Below are 22,374 nucleotides of genomic sequence, written 5' to 3'. Positions count from 1 at the left end.
ATTGTGGGTATAGTAGTTTTTCTATTCACGGGTAATAAAAGATAAAAGAGCCTTTAATAAAAATAGCCTATAATAAATGATAAAGCAAAGGAGAAAATGATTTTGAATGGGTCTTTATTGACATAATTAGAATACTAATATTTTTCACTTTAAACAATTCAGTTCCCTATACGCCTTGTGTGCTTCGTTTAAAAAGTAATATCTAAAATCATCAGCCCAAGATGAAACGATCAATGATTGATCTCATGATAGAACTTTTTCACTTTGTTTCTTTGAGAAATAATGAGGAGAGACAGCCACATATTGAAGGATAACGTGGGCTACCGTAGGAAGATCTGTAGTAATGGAACTATGGAAGAAATGTTATCGTATTATTTTATGTAGTTGAAAGCCATGAGTTAGAAGAAGCCTACATAACCAATCCATATATGGCCAGCTATGTAAACTTTAACACTGATTTATCCTGCAATACATGTCTTTTAATTGGTAATATACATTTTTGTCTTCTTAAGTAATCTAAAAGTAACGGAATCTAATCAGAATACTTTACTGAGTTTGGGTAATCCAAAAGTTACGTAACTGATTACAATTTTGGACAGGTAACCTGTAACTGTAACTGATTACATTTCGAAAGTAACCTACCCAACCCTGTGTATTAAGGGCTGTAATATTGTCTAAAACGTGCTCAGTATTTCACTGTGACACTGATGTTTTGAGGGAGGAGGACAGAGAGATTCCTGGATCGCAGTCGCTCACTTGATAGACTCTAGGTTCTGTGCTCACTGCTCTCCTGACGTACTGCCAAACTCATGGCTGCCCTCCTGTGGCTGCCAGGTGGGCAGAGAGTGGGGCATGGGCCTGGCGCTCACCACCCTGAACACAACACACAGTCAAAGAACAGTCAGGCAGAATTACAACAGGTTAAAAACATCAGTCACCTTATCATGTTAGGCCTTAGTAACCAATGTCTTACTTCATCAAGCCTAAAAATTTTTAACCTATATTTAACTAGGCAAGTGAGTTAAGAACAAACTCTTATTTTCAATGACAGCCTAGGAACAGTGGGTTAACTGCCTTGTTCATGGGCAGAAAAACATATTTTTACCTTGTCAGAACAGGGATTCGATCTTGCCAACTTTCGGTCACTAGTCCAACACTCTAACCACTAGGCTACCTGAGTGTCTGTTGTGTTGTCATATGTAGACGCCAGTGTCAAAGATCAGGTATCCTATTGCAATTGCTCCTTAACCTGAATCAGATGATAAGAGCGAGAGCGATAAGGATGTACAATGGTGCAGTTATTATTTAATTGAGCGTTTCCATGGAACAATCTAGATTAGATATTAATTGTAGGAGGGAAGCCATCTGAATCTGACAATCAGTTCTCAATGTTTGCATTTTGTTGTTGTACTTTGACTTTTGTGTTCAACGTATCACCAAAACGATTCTGAAATTCTAGACATTAACAAACAAAGAACATGTTTCTTTGTTTTACCAGGCAACAGGATCAGTAGTTCGGAAGCCCTTTAGGTTACTGGCTATCTTCAGTTGGGTGATCTGAGAGAGAGAGAGAGAGAGAGAGAGAGAGAGAGAGAGAGAGAGAGAGAGAGAGAGAGAGAGAGAGAGAGAGATGGGAGAATTGGAGGGAGCATGCTTAAGATCACGCAGGACACCAGATAAGACAGGAGAATTTCCCCAGATAGGACAGACTGACCCTAGCCCACCGGCACATAGACTATTGCAACATAGATACTGGAGACTGAGACGGGGTCTTCAGTATCTATGCACTCCTGACTCTGTATAATACTGTGCATTTCCTTCAATTTGTTCTGGACCTGGGGACTGTGAAAAGACCCCTGGTGGCATGTCTTGTGGGGTAAGTGTGTGTGTCAGTGCTGTATATAAGTTGACTATGAAACCAGTTTGGAATTTCCAATACATTGTTTCTTATAAAAACTAGAAGCGATACAATCAGTCTTTCCTTAACTCTTACGATGCATGGCATGCATAGTATTGATATTAGCCCTCTGATTACAATGAAGAGCAAAACGTGCTTCCTTGTTCAAGGCCAGCTGCAGCTTAACTAGGTCCTTCTTTGCGGCACTTGACGATATGACTAGACAATAATCAAGATAAGATAAAAGCAGAGCATCTCTTTATCACGGACAGACCTCTCCCCATCTTTACAACCTTTGAATCTATATGTTTTGACCATGACAATATAAGGTAAAACCAAATCATTTAGTCTACTCAACTTGCTCAACAGCCACACCATTCAGATTCATCTAGGTCTAGAACTTAGGAAATCATTTGTACCAAATACTTAATACTTAAATCTTAGTTTCACCCCGTTGCACTCACTTCTGTCATCATGAAGTGCTTTGAGAGGCTAGTCAAGGATCATATCACCTCCACCCTACCTGACACCCTAGACTCACTCCAATTTGCTTACCGCCCCAATAGGTCCACAGACGATGCAATCGCCATCACACTGCACACTGCCCTATCCCATCTGGACAAGAGGAATGCCTATGTAAGAATGCTGTTCATTGACTACAGCTCAGCATTTAACACCATAGTACCCTCCAAACTCATCATTAAGCTCAAGACCCTGGGTCTCGACCCCGCCCTGTGCGGGTCCTGGACTTTCTGACAGGCCGCCCCCAGGTGGTGACAGTAGGAAACAACGTCTCCACCCCGCTGATCCTCAACACTGGGGCCCCACAAGGGTGCATTCTCAGTCCTCTCCTGTACTCTCTGTTCACCCATGACTGTGTGGCCATGCACGCTTCCAACTCAATCATCAAGTTTGCAGACGGCACAACAGTGGTAGGCTTGATTACCAACAACGACGAGACGGACTACAGGGAGGGGGTGAGGGTCCTCGGAGTGTGGTGTCAGGAAAACAACCTCTCACACAACGTCAACAAAACAAAGGAGATGATCGTGGACTTCAGGAAACAGCAGAGGGAGCACGCCCCCATCCACATCGATGGGACAGTAGTGGAGAAGGTGGAAAGTTTTAAGTTCCTCGGCTTACACATCATGGAGAAACTAATATGGTCCACCCACACAGCCACCGTGGTGAAGTCAGCAACTGCACCGCCCTCAACCGTAAGTCTCTCCAGAGGGTAGTGCGGTCTCACCCGATGTCACAGGAAGGCCTAAAAGCTCATCAAGGATAACAAACACAAGCCACTGCCTGTTCACCCTGCTATCATCCAGAAGGCTAGGTCAGTACAGTTGCATCAAAGCAGGGACCAAGAGACTGAATAACAGCTTCTATCTCAAGGCCATCAGACTGTTAAACAGCCATCACTAAATCTCTGGCCATTTTAATAAATGAACTTAATAACGGTATCACTAGTCAATTTAAATAACGCCACTTTAATAATGTTCACATATCCTAGTTACTCATCTCATATGTATATACTGTTCTATACCATCTACTGCATCTTGCCTATGCCGCACGGCCATCGCTCATCCATATATTTATATGTACATATTCTTATTCATCCCTTTACATTTGTGTGTATTAGGTAGTTGTTGTGAATTTGTTAGATTACTTGTTGGTTATTACTGCATTGTCAGAACACAAGCATTTTGCTACACTCGCATGACCATCAGCTAACCATGTGTATGTGACCAATACAATTTGATTCAAGACCAGTTTATTACTGGCCACCCATTTTTAAATTGACTGCAACTCTTTGTTTAGGGTTGCAGTGAATTGACTCGATGTGGTTGCTGACACGTATAGGGTTGAATCATCAGCATACGTGGTCACAAAGGCTTTGTTGAATGCCAGCGGAAAGTCAATGGTAAAAATGTTCAACCCTTTACATGTTTCACATTAGAGAAGCTTCCATGAAAGAAAACCCCTCCGTGTTCTATTAGGTAAATAGCTCTGAATCCACGGTATGGCAGAGTAAATAGCTCTGAATCCACGGTATGGCAGAGTAAATAGCTCTGAATCCACGGTATGGCAGAGTAAATAGCTCTGAATCCACGGTATGGCAGAGTAAATAGCTCTGAATCCACGGTATGGCAGAGTAAATAGCTCTGAATCCACGGTATGGCAGAGGTTGTAAAGCCATACCACAAACGTTATGGTCAACATTTCAAAGGCTGCACTGAAATCAGTACAGCTCCGACAAAACTTTTTATTATCAATTTCTTTCAACCAGCGACCAGTCATTTGTGAGTGCCCTTCTCTGTAAGCATGCTGAATGTCTGTTGTTAATTTGTTTACATAGAAATAACATTGGCTTTGGCCAAACATAGTTTTTCCTACAGTTTGCTAAGAGCTGGCAGCCAGCTGATAGAACCAGTAAAGGCCACTTTACCATTATTTGGTTGAGGAATGACTTTGGCTTCCCTCCAGGCCTGAGGACAAACACTTCCCTCTAGGCTTAGATTAAATATATGACAGATAGGAGGTTTGTCATTATTGATTGATATAAATTATTTTTCCACCTCTCCCACACTTTTTCTCCCCAATTTGGTAGTTCCTCCGAAACACAACCCAACCAAGCCACACTGCTTCTTGACACAATGCCCACTTAACCCGGAAGCCAGCCAATGTGTCAGAGGAAACACTGTACACTTGGAAACCGTGTCAGCATGCACTGTGCCCGGCCTGCCACAGGAGTCACTAGAGCACGATGGGACAAGGACATCCCTGCCGGCCAAACCCTCCCCTAATCCGGACGACGCTGGGCCAATTGTACGCCGCACCATGGGTCTCCCGATCGCGGCCAGCTGCGACAGAGTCTGGACTCGAACCCAGAATCTCTAGTGGCACAGCTAGCAATGCGATGCAGTGCCTTAGACCACTGCGCCACTCGAGAGGCCTGAATTTGTCTTTCTGCCCATAATTTCATTTAATGTATTCAGCAACAAAAAAATACCATAATCTTTATATCATTGATCTTGGCTTCATAATACAGTTTCTTCTTCTTTTTGATGAGTTTAGTCACATAATTTCTCAATTTGCAGTAAATCAGCCAGTCAGATGTGAAGCCAGACTTATTAGCCACTCATTTTGCCCCAACTCTTTCAACCATACAGTTTTTCAATTCCTCATCAATTGATGGAGACTTAACAATTCTAACAGTTTCTTAACAGGTGCATGTTTATCAATAAATGAAAGAAGCAATTTCATAAATTCATCAAGCGCAGCATCTGAATGCTCCTTATTAATCACATGAGACCAACAAATATTTGTAATATCATCCACATCAAGAGTCACAGATAAATATTTTGTATGATCTCTTACACACTATTTTAGGCCCAGCTTTTTGAACTTTTGCTTTTCTTGATATAACCACTATATTGTGATCACTGCATGGAGTTCAAGATCATCGAGGTGTGTGACAAACAAACACAATGCACATTACATCCACACACAGGAACGAAGACTCAGAAATACAAAGAATGTATAAAGAACTTAAGCAAGTACTGTTTGTAAAGATTTGTGTGTATGTGTGCGTCTGGACTGGTCGGTGTGTGTGTCTGTGTCTGGTCTGGACTGGTCTGTGTCGGTATGTGTGTGTGTGTGTCTGTGTTTGGTCTGGACTGGTCAGTGTGTGTCTGTGTCTGGTCTGGACTGGTCTGTGTCGGTATGTGTGTGTGTGTCTGTGTTTGGTCTGGACTGGTCAGTGTGTGTGTCTGCATCTGGTCTGGACTGGTCTGTGTCGGTATGTGTGTGTGTGTCTGTGTTTGGTCTGGACTGGTCAGTGTGTGTGTCTGCGTCTGGTCTGGACTGGTCTGTGTCGGTATGTGTGTGTGTGTGTCTGTGTTTGGTCTGGACTGGTCAGTGTGTGTGTCTGTGTCTGGTCTGGACTGGTCTGTGTCGGTATGTGTGTCTGTGTCTGTGTTTGGTCTGGACTGGTCAGTGTGTGTGTCTGTGTCTGTGTCTGGTTTGGACTGGTCTGTCGGTATGTGTGTGTGTGTGTCTGTGTTTGGTCTGGACTGGTCAGTGTGTGTGTCTGTGTCTGTGTCTGGTTTGGACTGGTCTGTGTCGGTATGTGTGTGTGTGTCTGTGTTTGGTCTGGACTGGTCAGTGTGTGTGTCTGTGTCTGTGTCTGGTTTGGACTGGTCTGTGTCGGTATGTGTGTGTGTGTGTGTGTGTGTGTGTGTCTGTGTCTGGTTTGGACTGGTCTGTGTCGGTATGTGTGTGTGTGTCTGTGTTTGGTCTGGACTGGTCAGTGTGTGTGTCTGTGTCTGTGTCTGGTTTGGACTGGTCTGTGTCGGTATGTGTGTGTGTGTCTGTGTTTGGTCTGGACTGGTCAGTGTGTGTGTCTGTGTCTGTGTCTGGTTTGGACTGGTCTGTGTCGGTATGTGTGTGTGTGTCTGTGTTTGGTCTGGACTGGTCAGTGTGTGTGTCTGTGTCTGTGTCTGGTTTGGACTGGTCTGTGTCCGTGTGTACCGTATGTGTGTGTGTGTCTGTGTCTGGTCTGGACTGGTCTGTGTTGGTATGTGTGTGTGTGTCTGTGTTTGGTCTGGACTGGTCAGTGTGTGTGTCTGTGTCTGTGTCTGGTCTGGACTGGTCTGTGTTGGTATGTGTGTGTGTGTCTGTGTTTGGTCTGGACTGGTCAGTGTGTGTGTGTCTGTGTCTGTGTCTGGTTTGGACTGGTCTGTGTCCGTGTGTACCGTATGTGTGTGTGTGTCTGTGTTTGGTCTGGACTGGTCAGTGTGTGTGTGTCTGTGTCTGGTTTGGACTGGTCTGTGTCGGTATGTGTGTGTGTGTGTGTGTCTGTGTCTGGTCTGGACTGGTCAGTGTCGGTATGTGTGTGTGTGTCTGTGTCTGGTTTGGACTGGTCAGTGTGTGTGTCTGTGTCTGGTCTGGTCTGGTCAGTGTGTGTGTCTGTGTCTGTGTCTGGTTTGGACTGGTCTGTGTCGGTATGTGTGTGTGTGTCTGTGTCTGTGTCTGGTCTGGACTGGTCTGTGTCGGTATGTGTGTGTGTGTGTGTGTGTCTGTGTCTGGTTTGGACTGGTCAGTGTGTGTGTCTGTGTCTGGTCTGGACTGGTCTGTGTCGGTATGTGTGTGTGTGTGTGTGTGTCTGTGTCTGGTCTGGACTGGTCTGTGTCCGTGTGTACAGTATGTGTGTGTGTGTCTGTGTCTGGTCTGGACTGGTCTGTGTCGGTATGTGTGTGTGTGTGTGTGTCTGTGTCTGGTCTGGACTGGTCTGTGTCCGTGTGTACAGTATGTGTGTGTGTGTGTGTCTGGTCTGGACTGGTCTGTGTCGGTATGTGTGTGTGTGTGTGTGTGTGTCTGTGTCTGGTCTGGACTGGTCTGTGTCCGTGTGTACCGTATGTGTGTGTGTGTGTGTGGTCTGTGTTTGTGTCGGTATGTGTGTGTGTGTGTGTGTCTGTGTCTGGTCTGGACTGGTCTGTGTCCGTGTGTACCGTATGTGTGTGTGTGTGTGTGTCGGTGTTTGGTCTGGACTGGTCAGTGTGTGTGTCTGTGTCTGGTCTGGACTGGTCTGTGTCCGTGTGTCTGTGTCTGGTTTGGACTGGTCTGTGTCGGTATGTGTGTGTGTGTCTGTGTTTGGTCTGGACTGGTCAGTGTGTGTGTCTGTGTCTGTGTCTGGTCTGGACTGGTCTGTGTCCGTGTGTACCGTATGTGTGTGTGTCTGTGTCTGGTCTGGACTGGTCTGTGTCCGTGTGTACCGTATGTGTGTGTGTCTGTGTCTGGTCTGGACTGGTCTGTGTCCGTGTGTACCGTATGTGTGTGTGTCTGTGTCTGGTCTGGACTGGTCTGTGTCCGTGTGTACAGTATGTGTGTGTGTGTGTCTGTGTTTGGTCTGGACTGGTCAGTGTGTGTGTCTGTGTCTGTGTCTGGTCTGGACTGGTCTGTGTCCGTGTGTACCGTATGTGTGTGTGCTTGTCGCTCATGTCATTGTCATCCAGTAGGTCGTTGGACAGTTTGAGTGTGTCGAAGGAGACCATCTGTTTCATCCACTGGAAGCCTCTGGCGGGGAAGTCTGGGTGGAAGTCCATCCTCCCCGGGGGCGCCACGTCGGCCCTGCCTGCCACCAGACACGAGGAGCTGTGGAATACATATCTACATACAGGAGAGCAAAGATACTATATTCATAGGTTGCACCAGGGTGCACCAGGGTATATTACACCAGGGTGAAAGTTCTACTCAATGCATTCTGAAGTCTCGCTGTTTAAGATTTTGTGCATTATCTGGTACATATTATGTTGTACAATCAAGAAGAGGCTGCCAGAGTATGACTGTACAGTACATCATAAGCATAATATACTGTATGATGATTCCCCACAAACACTGTTACGTGTAGATCTATCTAGTGCATGTCTCTTATGCTGGCAGAGTGTGGGTAAAACCACAGATCCTATAAATCACATTTTATGTAACTCTATGGAGAAAACTCACCTGGAGCTCTTGTCATCCACAGGGATGAAGTCCATGAGCAGCACATACTCCGCTGCAGGGTCCATCCCTGAGATACTTACCTGGAATGTAGAGAACATCATCCTCCTACAAGGACCATGCAGGACACAGCAGCAACGCAGTGATTAGTTTAACCACAGTGAGTGAATGTGTGTGTGTGTGTGTGTGTTTATGTGTGTGTGTGTCTGTGTCCATATGCGTCAACATGTTCCTCCTCCCAGCCTTGGTGACGATCATCTCTGTGCCCAGCTGGTCAAACTGTTGACACAGCATGTGCATCTCCAGCTGAACTGTGACCCCCGTGACCCCCGTGACCTGGGGGGCTTTGGCACAGGTGACCCCAAAAAGCCTCTGCACAGCAGGGCAGCGTGAGGGCACACTTGTGAGACAACTGAGGAAATGTGGAGAAGAGGAGGAAAAAACACATGAAAAACAGGATTTCACAAGAAAAGAGGTAGGAACCATGAATTCAAACTAATGCAATGAAGCCCCAGTACCATCCATACTGTTCGTGTTACAGTCAGAATCTCCAGTACCATCCATACTGTTCGTGTTACAGTCAGAATCTCCAGTACCATCCATACTGTTCGTGTTACAGTCAGAAGCTCCAGTACCATCCATACTGTTCGTGTTACAGTCAGAATCTCCAGTACCATCCATACTGTTCGTGTTACAGTCAGAATCTCCAGTACCATCCATACTGTTCGTGTTACAGTCAGAATCTCCAGTACCATCCATACTGTTCGTGTTACAGTCAGAAGCCCCAGTACCATCCATACTGTTCGTGTTACAGTCAGAATCTCCAGTACCATCCATACTGTTCGTGTTACAGTCAGAATCTCCAGTACCATCCATACTGTTCGTGTTACAGTCAGAATCTCCAGTACCATCCATACTGTTCGTGTTACAGTCAGAATCTCCAGTACCATCCATACTGTTCGTGTTACAGTCAGAATCTCCAGTACCATCCATACTGTTCGTGTTACAGTCAGAATCTCCAGTACCATCCATACTGTTCGTGTTACAGTCAGAATCTCCAGTACCATCCATACTGTTCGTGTTACAGTCAGAAGCTCCAGTACCATCCATACTGTTCGTGTTACAGTCAGAATCTCCAGTACCATCCATACTGTTCGTGTTACAGTCAGAATCTCCAGTACCATCCATACTGTTAGTGTTACAGTCAGAATCTCCAGTACCATCCATACTGTTCGTGTTACAGTCAGAATCTCCAGTACCATCCATACTGTTAGTGTTACAGTCAGAATCTCCAGTACCATCCATACTGTTCGTGTTACAGTCAGAATCTCCAGTACCATCCATACTGTTCGTGTTACAGTCAGAATCTCCAGTACCATTCATACTGTTAGTGTTACAGTCAGAATCTCCAGTACCATCCATACTGTTCGTGTTACAGTCAGAATCTCCAGTACCATCCATACTGTTCGTGTTACAGTCAGAATCTCCAGTACCATCCATACTGTTCGTGTTACAGTCAGAATCTCCAGTACCATCCATACTGTTCGTGTTACAGTCAGAATCTCCAGTACCATCCATACTGTTCGTGTTACAGTCAGAATCTCCAGTACCATCCATACTGTTCGTGTTACAGTCAGAAGCCCCAGTATCATCCATACTGTTCGTGTTACAGTCAGAATCTCCAGTACCATCCATACTGTTCGTGTTACAGTCAGAATCTCCAGTACCATCCATACTGTTCGTGTTACAGTCAGAATCTCCAGTACCATCCATACTGTTCGTGTTACAGTCAGAATCTCCAGTACCATCCATACTGTTCGTGTTACAGTCAGAATCTCCAGTACCATCCATACTGTTCGTGTTACAGTCAGAAGCTCCAGTACCATCCATACTGTTCGTGTTACAGTCAGAATCTCCAGTACCATCCATACTGTTCGTGTTACAGTCAGAATCTCCAGTACCATCCATACTGTTCGTGTTACAGTCAGAATCTCCAGTACCATCCATACTGTTCGTGTTACAGTCAGAATCTCCAGTACAATCCATACTGTTCGTGTTACAGTCAGAATCTCCAGTACCATCCATACAGTTCGTGTTACAGTCAGAATCTCCAGTACCATCCATACTGTTCGTGTTACAGTCAGAATCTCCAGTACCATCCATACTGTTCGTGTTACAGTCAGAATCTCCAGTACCATCCATACTGTTCGTGTTACAGTCAGAATCTCCAGTACCATCCATACTGTTCGTGTTACAGTCAGAATCTCCAGTACCATCCATACTGTTCGTGTTACAGTCAGAAGCCCCAGTATCATCCATACTGTTCGTGTTACAGTCAGAATCTCCAGTACCATCCATACTGTTCGTGTTACAGTCAGAATCTCCAGTACCATCCATACTGTTCGTGTTACAGTCAGAAGCCCCAGTACCATCCATACTGTTCGTGTTACAGTCAGAATCTCCAGTACCATCCATACTGTTCGTGTTACAGTCAGAATCTCCAGTACCATCCATACTGTTCGTGTTACAGTCAGAAGCTCCAGTACCATCCATACTGTTCGTGTTACAGTCAGAAGCTCCAGTACCATCCATACTGTTCGTGTTACAGTCAGAATCTCCAGTACCATCCATACTGTTCGTGTTACAGTCAGAATCTCCAGTACCATCCATACTGTTCGTGTTACAGTCAGAATCTCCAGTACAATCCATACTGTTCGTGTTACAGTCAGAATCTCCAGTACCATCCATACAGTTCGTGTTACAGTCAGAATCTCCAGTACCATCCATACTGTTCGTGTTACAGTCAGAATCTCCAGTACCATCCATACTGTTCGTGTTACAGTCAGAATCTCCAGTACCATCCATACTGTTCGTGTTACAGTCAGAAGCTCCAGTACCATCCATACTGTTCGTGTTACAGTCAGAATCTCCAGTACCATCCATACTGTTCGTGTTACAGTCAGAATCTCCAGTACCATCCATACTGTTCGTGTTACAGTCAGAATCTCCAGTACCATCCATACTGTTCGTGTTACAGTCAGAAGCCCCAGTACCATCCATACTGTTCGTGTTACAGTCAGAAGCCCCAGTACCATCCATACTGTTCGTGTTACAGTCAGAATCTCCAGTACCATCCATACTGTTCGTGTTACAGTCAGAATCTCCAGTACCATTCATACTGTTAGTGTTACAGTCAGAATCTCCAGTACCATCCATACTGTTCGTGTACCACAGTCAGAATCTCCAGTACCATCCATACTGTTCGTGTTACAGTCAGTACCATCTCCAGTACCATCCATACTGTTCGTGTTACAGTCAGAATCTCCAGTACCATCCATACTGTTCGTGTTACAGTCAGAATCTCCAGTACCATCCATACTGTTCGTGTTACAGTCAGAAGCCCCAGTACCATCCATACTGTTAGTGTTACAGTCAGAAGCCCCAGTACCATCCATACTGTTCGTGTTACAGTCAGAATCTCCAGTACCATCCATACTGTTCGTGTTACAGTCAGAATCTCCAGTACCATCCATACTGTTCGTGTTACAGTCAGAAGCCCCAGTACCATCCATACTGTTAGTGTTACAGTCAGAATCTCCAGTACCATCCATACTGTTCGTGTTACAGTCAGAATCTCCAGTACCATCCATACAGAATCTCCAGTACCATCCATACTGTTCGTGTTACAGTCAGAATCTCCAGTACCATCCATACTGTTCGTGTTACAGTCAGAATCTCCAGTACCATCCATACTGTTCGTGTTACAGTCAGAATCTCCAGTACCATCCATACTGTTCGTGTTACAGTCAGAATCTCCAGTACCATCCATACTGTTAGTGTTACAGTCAGAATCTCCAGTACCATCCATACTGTTAGTGTTACAGTCAGAATCTCCAGTACCATCCATACTGTTCGTGTTACAGTCAGAATCTCCAGTACCATCCATACTGTTCGTGTTACAGTCAGAATCTCCAGTACCATCCATACTGTTCGTGTTACAGTCAGAATCTCCAGTACCATCCATACTGTTCGTGTTACAGTCAGAATCTCCAGTACCATCCATACTGTTCGTGTTACAGTCAGAATCTCCAGTACCATCCATACTGTTCGTGTTACAGTCAGAATCTCCAGTACCATCCATACTGTTCGTGTTACAGTCAGAATCTCCAGTACCATCCATACTGTTCGTGTTACAGTCAGAATCTCCAGTACCATCCATACTGTTCGTGTTACAGTCAGAATCTCCAGTACCATCCATACTGTTCGTGTTACAGTCAGAATCTCCAGTACCATCCATACTGTTCGTGTTACAGTCAGAATCTCCAGTACCATCCATACTGTTCGTGTTACAGTCAGAATCTCCAGTACCATCCATACTGTTCGTGTTACAGTCAGAATCTCCAGTACCATCCATACTGTTCGTGTTACAGTCAGAAGCCCCAGTGGTGGGCAACGCTTCAGATTTGTAAATCTTCAACTTCCCCCAGTTGGTTGTACTGCTCTGCTGTTCCACTGTTCACTGACCAGTCTGCTGTCCAATTTAGAGTAGCTCTTTGACCACAGCAAAGCTCCCTGATTTAGTCTCAGACCGTTAGCTGTCCTTGGAGAAGCAGAGTGTCTGTGTGGTTTAGGGTACCACTGACTGGGTCTGGGACAGCGGACTGGAACACCAAGCAGGCTTTATACAGGCTTGGACACTCAAGGGACCCTGGATCCCACTTCATCCATCACACTGTAATGAAGCCTCTGACATGTAATAATCACACACACACGCACACGCGCACACACACACACACACACACAAACACACACACACACACACACACACACACACACACACACACACACACACACACACACACACACACACACACACACACACACACACACACACACACACACACAAACTCAGCAAAAAAATAAACGTCCTCTTACTGTCAACTGCGTTTATTTTCAGCAAACTTAACATATGTAAATACTTGTATGAACATAACAAGATTCAACAACTGAGACATAAACTGAACAAGTTCCACAGACGTGTGACTAACATAAATGGAATAATGTGTCCCTGAACAAAGGGGGGGTCAAAATCAAAAGTAACAGTCAGAATCTGGCGGTGGGTTTGTGCCCATAGGCGATGTTGTTGCCGGTGATGTCTGGTGAGGACCTGCCTTACGACAGGCCTACAAGCCCTCTCAGCCTATTGCGGACAGTCTGAACACTGATGGAGGGATTGTGCGTTCCTGGTGTAACTCGGGCAGTTGTTGTTGCCATCCTGTACCTGTCCCGCAGGTGTGATGTTCGGATGTACCGATCCGGTGCAGGTGTTGTTACACATGGTCTGCCACTGCGAGGACGATCAGCTGTCTGTCCTGTCTCCCTGTAGCTCTGTCTTAGGCGTCTCACAGTACGGACATTGCAATTTATTGCCCTGGCCACATCTGCAGTCCTCATGCCTCCTTGCAGCATGCCTAAGGCACATTCATGCAGATGAGCAGGGACCCTGGGCATCTTTCTTTTGGTGTTTTTCAGAGTCAGTAGAATGGCCTCTTTAGTGTCTTAAGTTTTCATAACTGTGACCTTAATTGCCTACCGTCTGTAAGTTGTAAATTTCTTAACGACCATTCCACAGGTGCATGTTCATTAATTGTTTATGGTTCATTGAACAAGCATGGGAAACAGCGTTTAAACCCTTTTACAATGAAGATCTGTGAAGTTATTTGGATTTTTACGAATTATCTTTGAAAGACAGGGTCCTGAAAAATATATACCATTTAGAAGACACTTTTATCCAAAGCAACTCACATAATTAAAGACAAACCAAAAAACAATGAACAAACATTACAAACAAACCAAAACCAAACAGCAGCCGATACAAGTTTATGGTACAGTTAGTACAGGTTTATTATCAAAACTATTGCAACTTAGCAGTAGATAGCAGCAGATATGATTTCATAACGCTGCTAGTGCAGATAACAGTACCCACAATCCTGACGTTGCAAACATCATGCTCTACCAACTGAGCCGTTGAAGGCCTCACCCATCACTACCCTCTTGCTTAATATCTAGTGATGTTACATGTGAAGGGACAGAAGTTGGTATTGGTTGGAAGTCTACTCTATAGAGAACCAACTTACGTCTAGACGGCATGATTGTTAAGCAACCTTATAACTCAAGAAGTATAAACTGTGTGTGTGTGTGTGTGTGTGTGTGTGTGTGTGTGTGTGTGTGTGTGTGTGTGTGTGTGTGTGTACGTGTGTGTGTGTGTACGTGTGTGTGTCTATGTGCACATACTCGATGATGGAACGGTGTTAGCTCCCCATCATCACCATCTCTAATGAAATTCTACCGGGTCACTGCCTACCAATACACTGACACCTCTTCCTCATTAATCCGTTCACCAACGCTCTATGGCCACCAACAGTAAGACTGAACTCCCATGAATGGTCACAGGCTTTCAGTTGGCTTTTTAAGTTCATTTGTTTTTGTTTTTATCAGTTATCATTTTTAGATGAACCATTCTTTTAAACCAATGCGAATAAACACTGTTACAGTGACATGGTATCCGTGGAAGAGACAGGTGTTTGTTTCATTGTCATAAGTGTATATTGCTGATGAAGTTACATTTTGATCATGTTGACATAAACCCAACATGGCTATTTTGTCACAAAGCGCCATGTTAGTTGTGAGGGCCATAAATAAAATCTTGTTCTAAACAATACAATCCAAAGAAGGCAAACTCAGAGAATAAAATAGTACGAAACAGTATGGTGTTTATTGAGCTGTTTCGAAGCACACAGCTATCTTGAACAAGCAGCAACACAAGAATATTCACACTTGATGTTCATAGTACAGTCGAGATTGTGCAAGCCTAGGGTTGTGCACACAGGCCCTGAACACAGTTCAAAACTGAATGTATGCAATAGTGTGTTAGTGTCTGCGCTTGTAGGTGCTTGAGCGCATGTGGTGGTAGTTAGAGAGAGTAAGAGTCTGCCATGTCGCTGCAGAGGAAGTGCATCAGTTTGGCATTCACTTGGTACGTATGGTGCGTGAGTCAGTGTGAGTGAGAAGGGAGGGAGAGAGGGAGGGGTCCGGTTGAGGGCGTGTTTATGCCTTCATGGCCTGGCTGATGGTCTCGTACAAAGCCATGAGCTTTTCCTTGGCCTGCTCGGCGGCGGGGCCCAACTGGCCCTTGAAGTCGGTGGTCAGGGGCACCACCTTCTCGCGCACCTCTCCAACAGCCTTGACCATCTGCTCCTTGTACTCCTCAGCGTAGGGGGAGGCCAGGGTCCTCAGCTCCTCCAGACGCTCGGTCAGCTTGGCACGGACGGTCTCCACGATGGGCATGAGCTTGGCCTTGGTCTCCTCCACGTTGGCGGACACCTTGGCACGCATCTCCTCCACAACGGGCTCTATCTTAACCCTGAAGGCCTCCAGCTCGGTGCGGCGCTGCTCGACGATGTCCTTGATCAGGGGCTCCAGCCTCTTGCGGTACTCGTCTATGTGCTTGTCCAGGACTTCCTTGAGCTCGGCTCGCTTGGGCTCCAGCTGGGAGCGCAGCTCCTCCACGTCCTTCATGACCTCAGCGCGCACGGCGGCGGTGGCTTCAGTCAACTGAACGCCGATGGCCTCGCTGTAGGGGGCCAGGGACTGGGAGGCGGTCTGGGCATACTGCTGGAGGTTGTCAAGGCTCTGGGACAGCTGCACCCTGAGAGGAACACCAAGAAGAGGAGGGAGAGAGAGAGAGAGATTGTTTTAGTTATATGTGGAGGTTGGGCACCATTGAAGATAGAGAAGATGAAATGCAACATGTTCTTACTTGTACTCTTTGTACTCTGTGTCATCCAGATGGTCGATGGACCTCTGTGCAGTCTCCTTCACTTGAGCCATGTACTCCATCATGGCTACCTTCACATGCTCTAGCTGAGAGGGAGCATCAGCCTGCATGGGTACAGCCTGGGTAGCTGGGAGAGGAGAGAGAGGGGAGAGGGTCAGACATTGGTTGGGCAACAGTGGTGAATGGCCCAGCACTTTAATGGAATTGAGTAAGATTCAATTTAGAATTTTTCAATATACCAGAGCATGGGATACTAACCTGCGGCCAGCAGGATGGTGAGTGCAAGAGCCAGGAATTGCATGATGGTGGTCTGAGGGGGGAAAAGAGAACAGATGATGAACAATGAGCAAGACAAGAATTCAAATAGTCACAATTGAAAATGTAAACCATGGGAAGTCAACATTGAATGGTTAAGAATAGATTTAGAGTTGAACAATACTTGAACAGTGTAACAAATCACTAATTGCAAAACACTCTAAATCAAACTTTAAATGTCACCAAAAGCAAACTAGACAATAATTCACTTGGAGAAGCACAAGGAGCAAACCCCCAAAGGCACGCAACTCCAGGCTGCCCTAAATCAGTTGACGCTTTGCCATATGTCAGCCTATTGAAAGGACCTCTAATCTGGTCAGATTACACAGAGCTGGATAGAGTTATACTGTTCCTTCAACGAGATTAACCCTCAACTCCTTCCACCTAATTCCCATAGGAAGAAAATTAGCTTATCTTTTTTTCTAGGACATTTAATACAATTATTTCTCCATTGTTCCCTTGCATCTCTCTAGTAAATTATCGTAAACTGTCTGGAAGAAGTATTGCTAAAGTGATAACTGCTGCCCAATGTATTTGCAACAGTTCATATCAAAGTGGTAATAAGCGTTCAAAATAAGATCCCAAAAAAGTTAGCAGGAAAGTTCTAGTCTGCCTTTCTCTCTGCTAGTTCCTCAGTCGTCCTCTGCGCATGCAGACCAAGTCCTTGACCTCTAGCCCCAGCCCTTAGCTCTCCCAGTTGTTCTCTTACCTGGTGGGTGATTGGTCGTTATGAGACTGGGGAACAGGAGGGCCAGCTCTCTTTTTTTATAGGGCTGGAGCAGCAGGAGGGGGGAGAGGTGTGAGAGGTTGTGTGCCTCCGTGGAGGTGGACCTCACCCCCACACTGTCTCACAGGGAGGAGCCGGGTACAATGGTCACCTGCAGAGTGCATTCAGGGGGAGTCAGCAAAGTGAAACTCTGTGGACACACACTCCCACACTAGTGTATGCGCACACACACACTCGCATGCACACACACTTGTCTGTGTGTGCATTATCATGGATAATCAAATGTTCTCGACCCTATTTTGTGTCTTTCTAAATGGCTATCTATTCTAATTGTGATATGATTTCATTTTCAGGCGAATAATTACAATCTCCACTCTGGCTGTGCTCAATGCCACAATCAACTCAATCACCTTGTGCGATGGTAAAACTTTCACACACAATACAACCACCATGTGCTCCATGATTTCCCGGAACATTTGGCCTCCAGGACAATGGCCATTCTTGCCTGGCCTTGCTGGACTATCTGAGCTGCTATCTCCTGTGGCATTATCATGAGACATGAAAGGGCCAGAACCATTGAGATGGGCCAGACATCAGGGGAGAGAGAGGTGACAGGAGCACCCTGAGGATGCATTAGCATCTTGATGCTACCAAAGACCTTTCACCAAGGAGGAACATCTGCTAGCCTCAAGTTATCTTGTTCATTTATTCACAACATTGTTCACTAAGAAGAGAATGGATTATACATTGTTGGAGGGATTAGGGTTACCAAATGAGGGACACATGAGATTTGTCCCCGATTCAGCAATGAGAATAAGCAAAAAGAAACATGCTCGTATATAACAAGATTCTAAAGAGGTCAAAAGTGACAGTTAAATACTGGGTTATTGCTATTGGTTGGCTCCATTGTTTGATTTGTGGAGACCTACAGCATGTATATGTATCTCTTTCTTCATTTTTTATGTACAAGTTATATAGATCTGGTAGACCTTTGGGAACCCAGTCAAAGAGAAGACAGTAAGTTGAATGCAATCAGCCTAATAACATTCTGCTATCAATTATGACTCCTACTCTTGTGTGTTGACTGTTGCATTGGAGCCTGTGTGGGGGTTGGACACCGTTTGCTGGCTTGATTGAGATCACAGATAAGACACAGAGAGAGGACATCAGGTCCAGGGCCATAAACCCCAGTGTCATAGAGCATGTTGTAATTTCCGACGGGACACAGTGTTTCTATATTTTTATTTATTTATTTTGTTGAACCTTTATTTAACTAGGCAAGTCAGTTAAGAACACATTCTTATTTACAATGATGGCCTAACACGGTCAAACCCTAACCCAGACGACGCTGGGACAATTGTGCGGCGCCCTATGGGGCTCCCAAACACGGCCGGTGGTGATACAGCACTAAGCATTAGACCGGTGCACCACTCGGGAGCCCCGAGTTGTGTGTGTGTGTGTGTGTGTGTGAGTGAGTGAGTGAGTGAGTGAGTGAGTGAGTGAGTGAGTGAGTGAGTGAGTGAGTGAGTGAGTGAGTGAGTGAGTGAGTGAGTGAGTGAGAGAGAGAGAGAGAGAGAGAGAGAGAGAGAGAGAGAGAGAGGAGAGAGAGGGAGAGGGAGTGTGTGTGTTTGTATGTGTGTGCCGCATGCTCCATGGTGATTAATAGGTTAAAGGGTCAGTGTTGAGCTGTAACTTGTTCCGTCATCGACGGACTTTGTCAATGTGGCTCCATGTCAATCGGCGGAATTGGAATTTCCTTGGGATAGAGGATTGAGTGTCTGTCATCATAGTGTTTGTGTGTCATTAGAAATCTATTGATATATTGTAAGCGAACTTGTATATAGTTTTACTATATATGGCCTCATTATTGTTTTTATTGTGTAACTATTTCCTTTCTATTTAGCAAACATTTGTCTTACTTTTTTAAGTCTACATTGTTGGAAATGGGCTCGTAAGTAAGCAATTCACTGTAAAGTCTACATCTGTCCTATTCTGTGCATGTGACCAATACATTTGACTTGATTTGAACTTCTAGTTTTCCTCACTGGATTAGTGAGCTCCGTAGAACTTGTTCATTTATTAAGGGGACACCATGGACTTGAGTTCTAGCTGAAATTTGAGCATGCTGATGTATGAAAACTGTTAATGTAGAACATGAATTCTAAATAAATTTGACTGGCGTTGTACAGGGCATTCGGAAAGTATTCAGACCCCTTGACTTTATCCACATTTTGTTACCTTACCGCCTTGATCTAAAATTGATGAAATTGTGTTTTTCCCTCATCAATCTACACACACTATCCCATAATGACAAAGCAAAAACAGGTTTGTAGACATTTTTGCAAATTATTGATTTTTTCAAACCCAGACATATCACATTTACAGAAGTATTCAGACCCTTTACTCAGTACTTTTTAGAAGCACCTTTGGCAGCGATTACAGCCTCGAGTCTTCTTGGGTATGACACTACAAGCTTGGCACATCTGTATTTGGGGAGTTTCTCCCATTCTTCTCTGCAGATCCTCTCAAGCTCTGTCAGGTTGGATGGGGAGCGCCGCTGCACAGCCCTTTTCCGGTCTCTCCCAAGAATATCTCCCGAGATATTTGATCAGGTTCAAGTCCGGGCTCTGGCTGGGCCACTCAAGGACATTCAGAGACTTGTCCCAAAGCCACTTCTGCTTTGTCTTGGCTGTGTGCTTAGAGTCATTGTCCTGTTGGAAGGTGAACCTTCGCCCCAGTCTGAAGTCCTGAGCACTCTGGACTAGGTTTTTATCAAGGATCTCTCTGTGCGTTGCTCCGTTAATCTTTCCCTCGACCCTGACTAGTCTCCCAGTCCCTGCTGCTGAAAAACATCCCCACAGCATAGTAAAATTGTTCAAATCAAATCAAATGTTATTTGTGACATGTGCCGAATACAACAGGTGAAATGAAACAACCTTACAGTGAAATGCTTACTTACAAGCCAATGTAAATAGTCCGGTGGCTATTTGATTAGTTGAGTTGTTAGATTAGTTGAGTTGTTCAGCAGTCTTATGGGTTGGGGGCAGAAGCTGTTAATGAGCCTTTTGGTCCTAAACTTGGAGCTCCGGTACCACTTGCCATGCAGTAGCAGAGAGAACAGTCTATGACTTGGGTGACTGGAGTCTTTGACAATTTTTTGTGCCTTCCTCTGACACCGCCTAGTATATAGGTCCTGAATGTCAGGAAGCTTGGCCCCAGTGATGTACTGGGTCATACGCACTGCTCTCTGTAGCGTCTTACAGTCAGATGCCGAGCAGTAGCCTTAGCAGGCGGTAATGCAACCGGTCAGGATGCTCTCGGTGGTGCACCTGTAGAACTTTTTGAGGATCTGGGGACCCATGCCAAATCTATTCAGTCTCCTGAGGGGGAAAAGGTGTTGTCGTGCCCTCTTCACAACTGTCTTGGTGTGTTGGACCCGCTACACTTCAGTACCGTCACTGTTAATGGGGGCCTGTTTGGCCCTCCTTTTCCTGTAGTCCACACTCAGTTCCTGGCACAACACTGCCAGTTCTCTGACCTCCTCCCTGTAGACTATCTCATCGTTGTCGGTGATCAGGCCTATCACTGTTGAGTTGTTAGCAAACTTAATGATGGTGTTGGAATCGTGCTTGCCCACGCAGTTGTGGGTGAACAGAGAGTACGGGAGGGGACTAAGCAAGCATCCCTGAGGGGCCCCAGTGTTAAGGATCAACGTGGCAGATGTGTTGTTGCCTACCCTTACCACCTGAGGGTGGCCCTTCAGGAAGTCCAGGATCCAGTTGCAGAGGGAGGTGTTGAGTTCCAGCGTCCTTAGCTTAGTGATGAGCTTTGGGGGCACTATGGTGTTGAAGTAGTCAATGAACAGCATTCTCATATAGTTTTGTCCAGGTGGGAAAGGGCAGTGTGGATTGCGATTGAGATTGTGTCATCTGTGGATCTGTTGGGGCAGTATGGAGTGGGTCTAGGGTTTCTGGCATGATGGTGTTGATGTGAGCCATGACCAGCATTTCAAAGCACTTCATGTCTACCGACGTGAGTGCTACGGGGCGGTAATAATTTAGGCAGGTTACCTTCGCTTCCTTGGGCACAGGGACTATGGTAGTCTGTTTGAAACATGCATGTATTACAGACTTGGCCAGGGAGAGGTTGAAAATGTCAGTGAGGTCTTGCTCACATTGGCTACGGGGAGCGTGATCACACAGTTGTCTGGTAGAGCTGGTGCTCTCATGCATGCTTCAGTGTTGCTTGCCTAAAAGCGCGCATAAAAGGCATTTAGCTTGTCTGGTAGGCTCACGTCACTGGACAGCTCACGGCTGGGCTGGGTTTTCCTTTGTAGTCCGTAATAGTTTTCAAGCCATGCCACATCCGACGAGCATCAGAGCCGGTGTAGTAGGATTCAATCTTAACGCTCCTACTTATGAATCTGATAGAGCACTTTCATCAAAATGAAGTAAAATTAATAATACAATCCCCCCCCCTGGCGAAAAAACGGTTGAATCAACATTATTTCCATGTCATTTCAACACAAATAATCAATGTGATTTTATTCAATCAATGTGGTAAACTTATTGGATTTACCAAAAGTCATCAACATAAGAGGATTTCGTTCTTTCACCTAACTTTTAACCTAAATCCAATGACATGGTGATTTTTTTGTTTGTTGATTTCACATTGAATTCACGTTAGTTGACAAGTGAATCAAAAGTAAATCAAACTAGACATTGAACTGACATCTGTGTCCAGCGGGATGTCATCCCACTATTTCCCTCAAAACAACTCATAAGTAGATAGAGAAATAGCTACTGCAGCACAGCTCCCCATGCAACATGCAATATATTTCAACAGGGGCTGTCAAAAGCAACAACAAAAAATATTGAGTTAATCTCAGGATTTGCTGTGATCAATGAAGATTCATCGCAAATTCAGAAATTGCTCAAATTGAGCTATATATATATTTTTAATTATACAAAAAGCGTTACAAGAATATTAATGTCTTGATTTTGTCCAAAAGTAACGGTTATCAAAATTTCGTAAATTGATAAAGCACACTTTCTTTAACCTCAATGTCAACTTGTTTTGACATCACATTGTTGT

The 22,374-nt window shown here is 45.0% G+C and overlaps 1 protein-coding gene and 1 pseudogene across 1 annotated transcript; both read right to left on the bottom strand.

Moving 5' to 3' along the window:
• Positions 1-779: 779 nt before the first annotated feature.
• Positions 780-8,961, bottom strand: LOC139382234 (T-box transcription factor TBX1-like; annotated as a pseudogene).
• Positions 8,962-15,154: 6,193 nt separating this feature from the next.
• LOC139382409 (apolipoprotein A-I-2) lies at positions 15,155-17,318 on the bottom strand. The gene is made up of 4 exons (XM_071126436.1): positions 17,263-17,318; positions 16,497-16,548; positions 16,221-16,365; positions 15,155-16,109 (listed from the first exon to the last, which is right to left on the bottom strand). The coding sequence occupies exons 2-4, from the start codon at positions 16,537-16,539 to the stop codon at positions 15,509-15,511; spliced, it is 789 nt and encodes a 262-aa protein (XP_070982537.1). The 5' UTR covers positions 16,540-16,548; positions 17,263-17,318; the 3' UTR covers positions 15,155-15,508.
• Positions 17,319-22,374: the final 5,056 nt, after the last annotated feature.

Source organism: Oncorhynchus clarkii, chromosome 24 (assembly GCF_045791955.1).
Source record: "Oncorhynchus clarkii lewisi isolate Uvic-CL-2024 chromosome 24, UVic_Ocla_1.0, whole genome shotgun sequence".
Taxonomy (NCBI): Eukaryota; Metazoa; Chordata; class Actinopteri; order Salmoniformes; family Salmonidae; genus Oncorhynchus; species Oncorhynchus clarkii.
This window is presented reverse-complemented; position numbering and strand designations above follow the sequence as displayed.

Coding starts and splice junctions, on each gene's coding strand:
- LOC139382409 (XM_071126436.1), bottom strand. CDS start 16,539: ATGCAATTCCTGGCTCTTGCACTCACCATCCTGCTGGCCGCAG. Junction 16,366..16,496: donor CACCATCCTGCTGGCCGCAG/GTTAGTATCCCA, acceptor CTCCTCTCCCAG/CTACCCAGGCTGTACCCATG. Junction 16,110..16,220: donor ACAGAGTACAAAGAGTACAA/GTAAGAACATGT, acceptor TGTTCCTCTCAG/GGTGCAGCTGTCCCAGAGCC.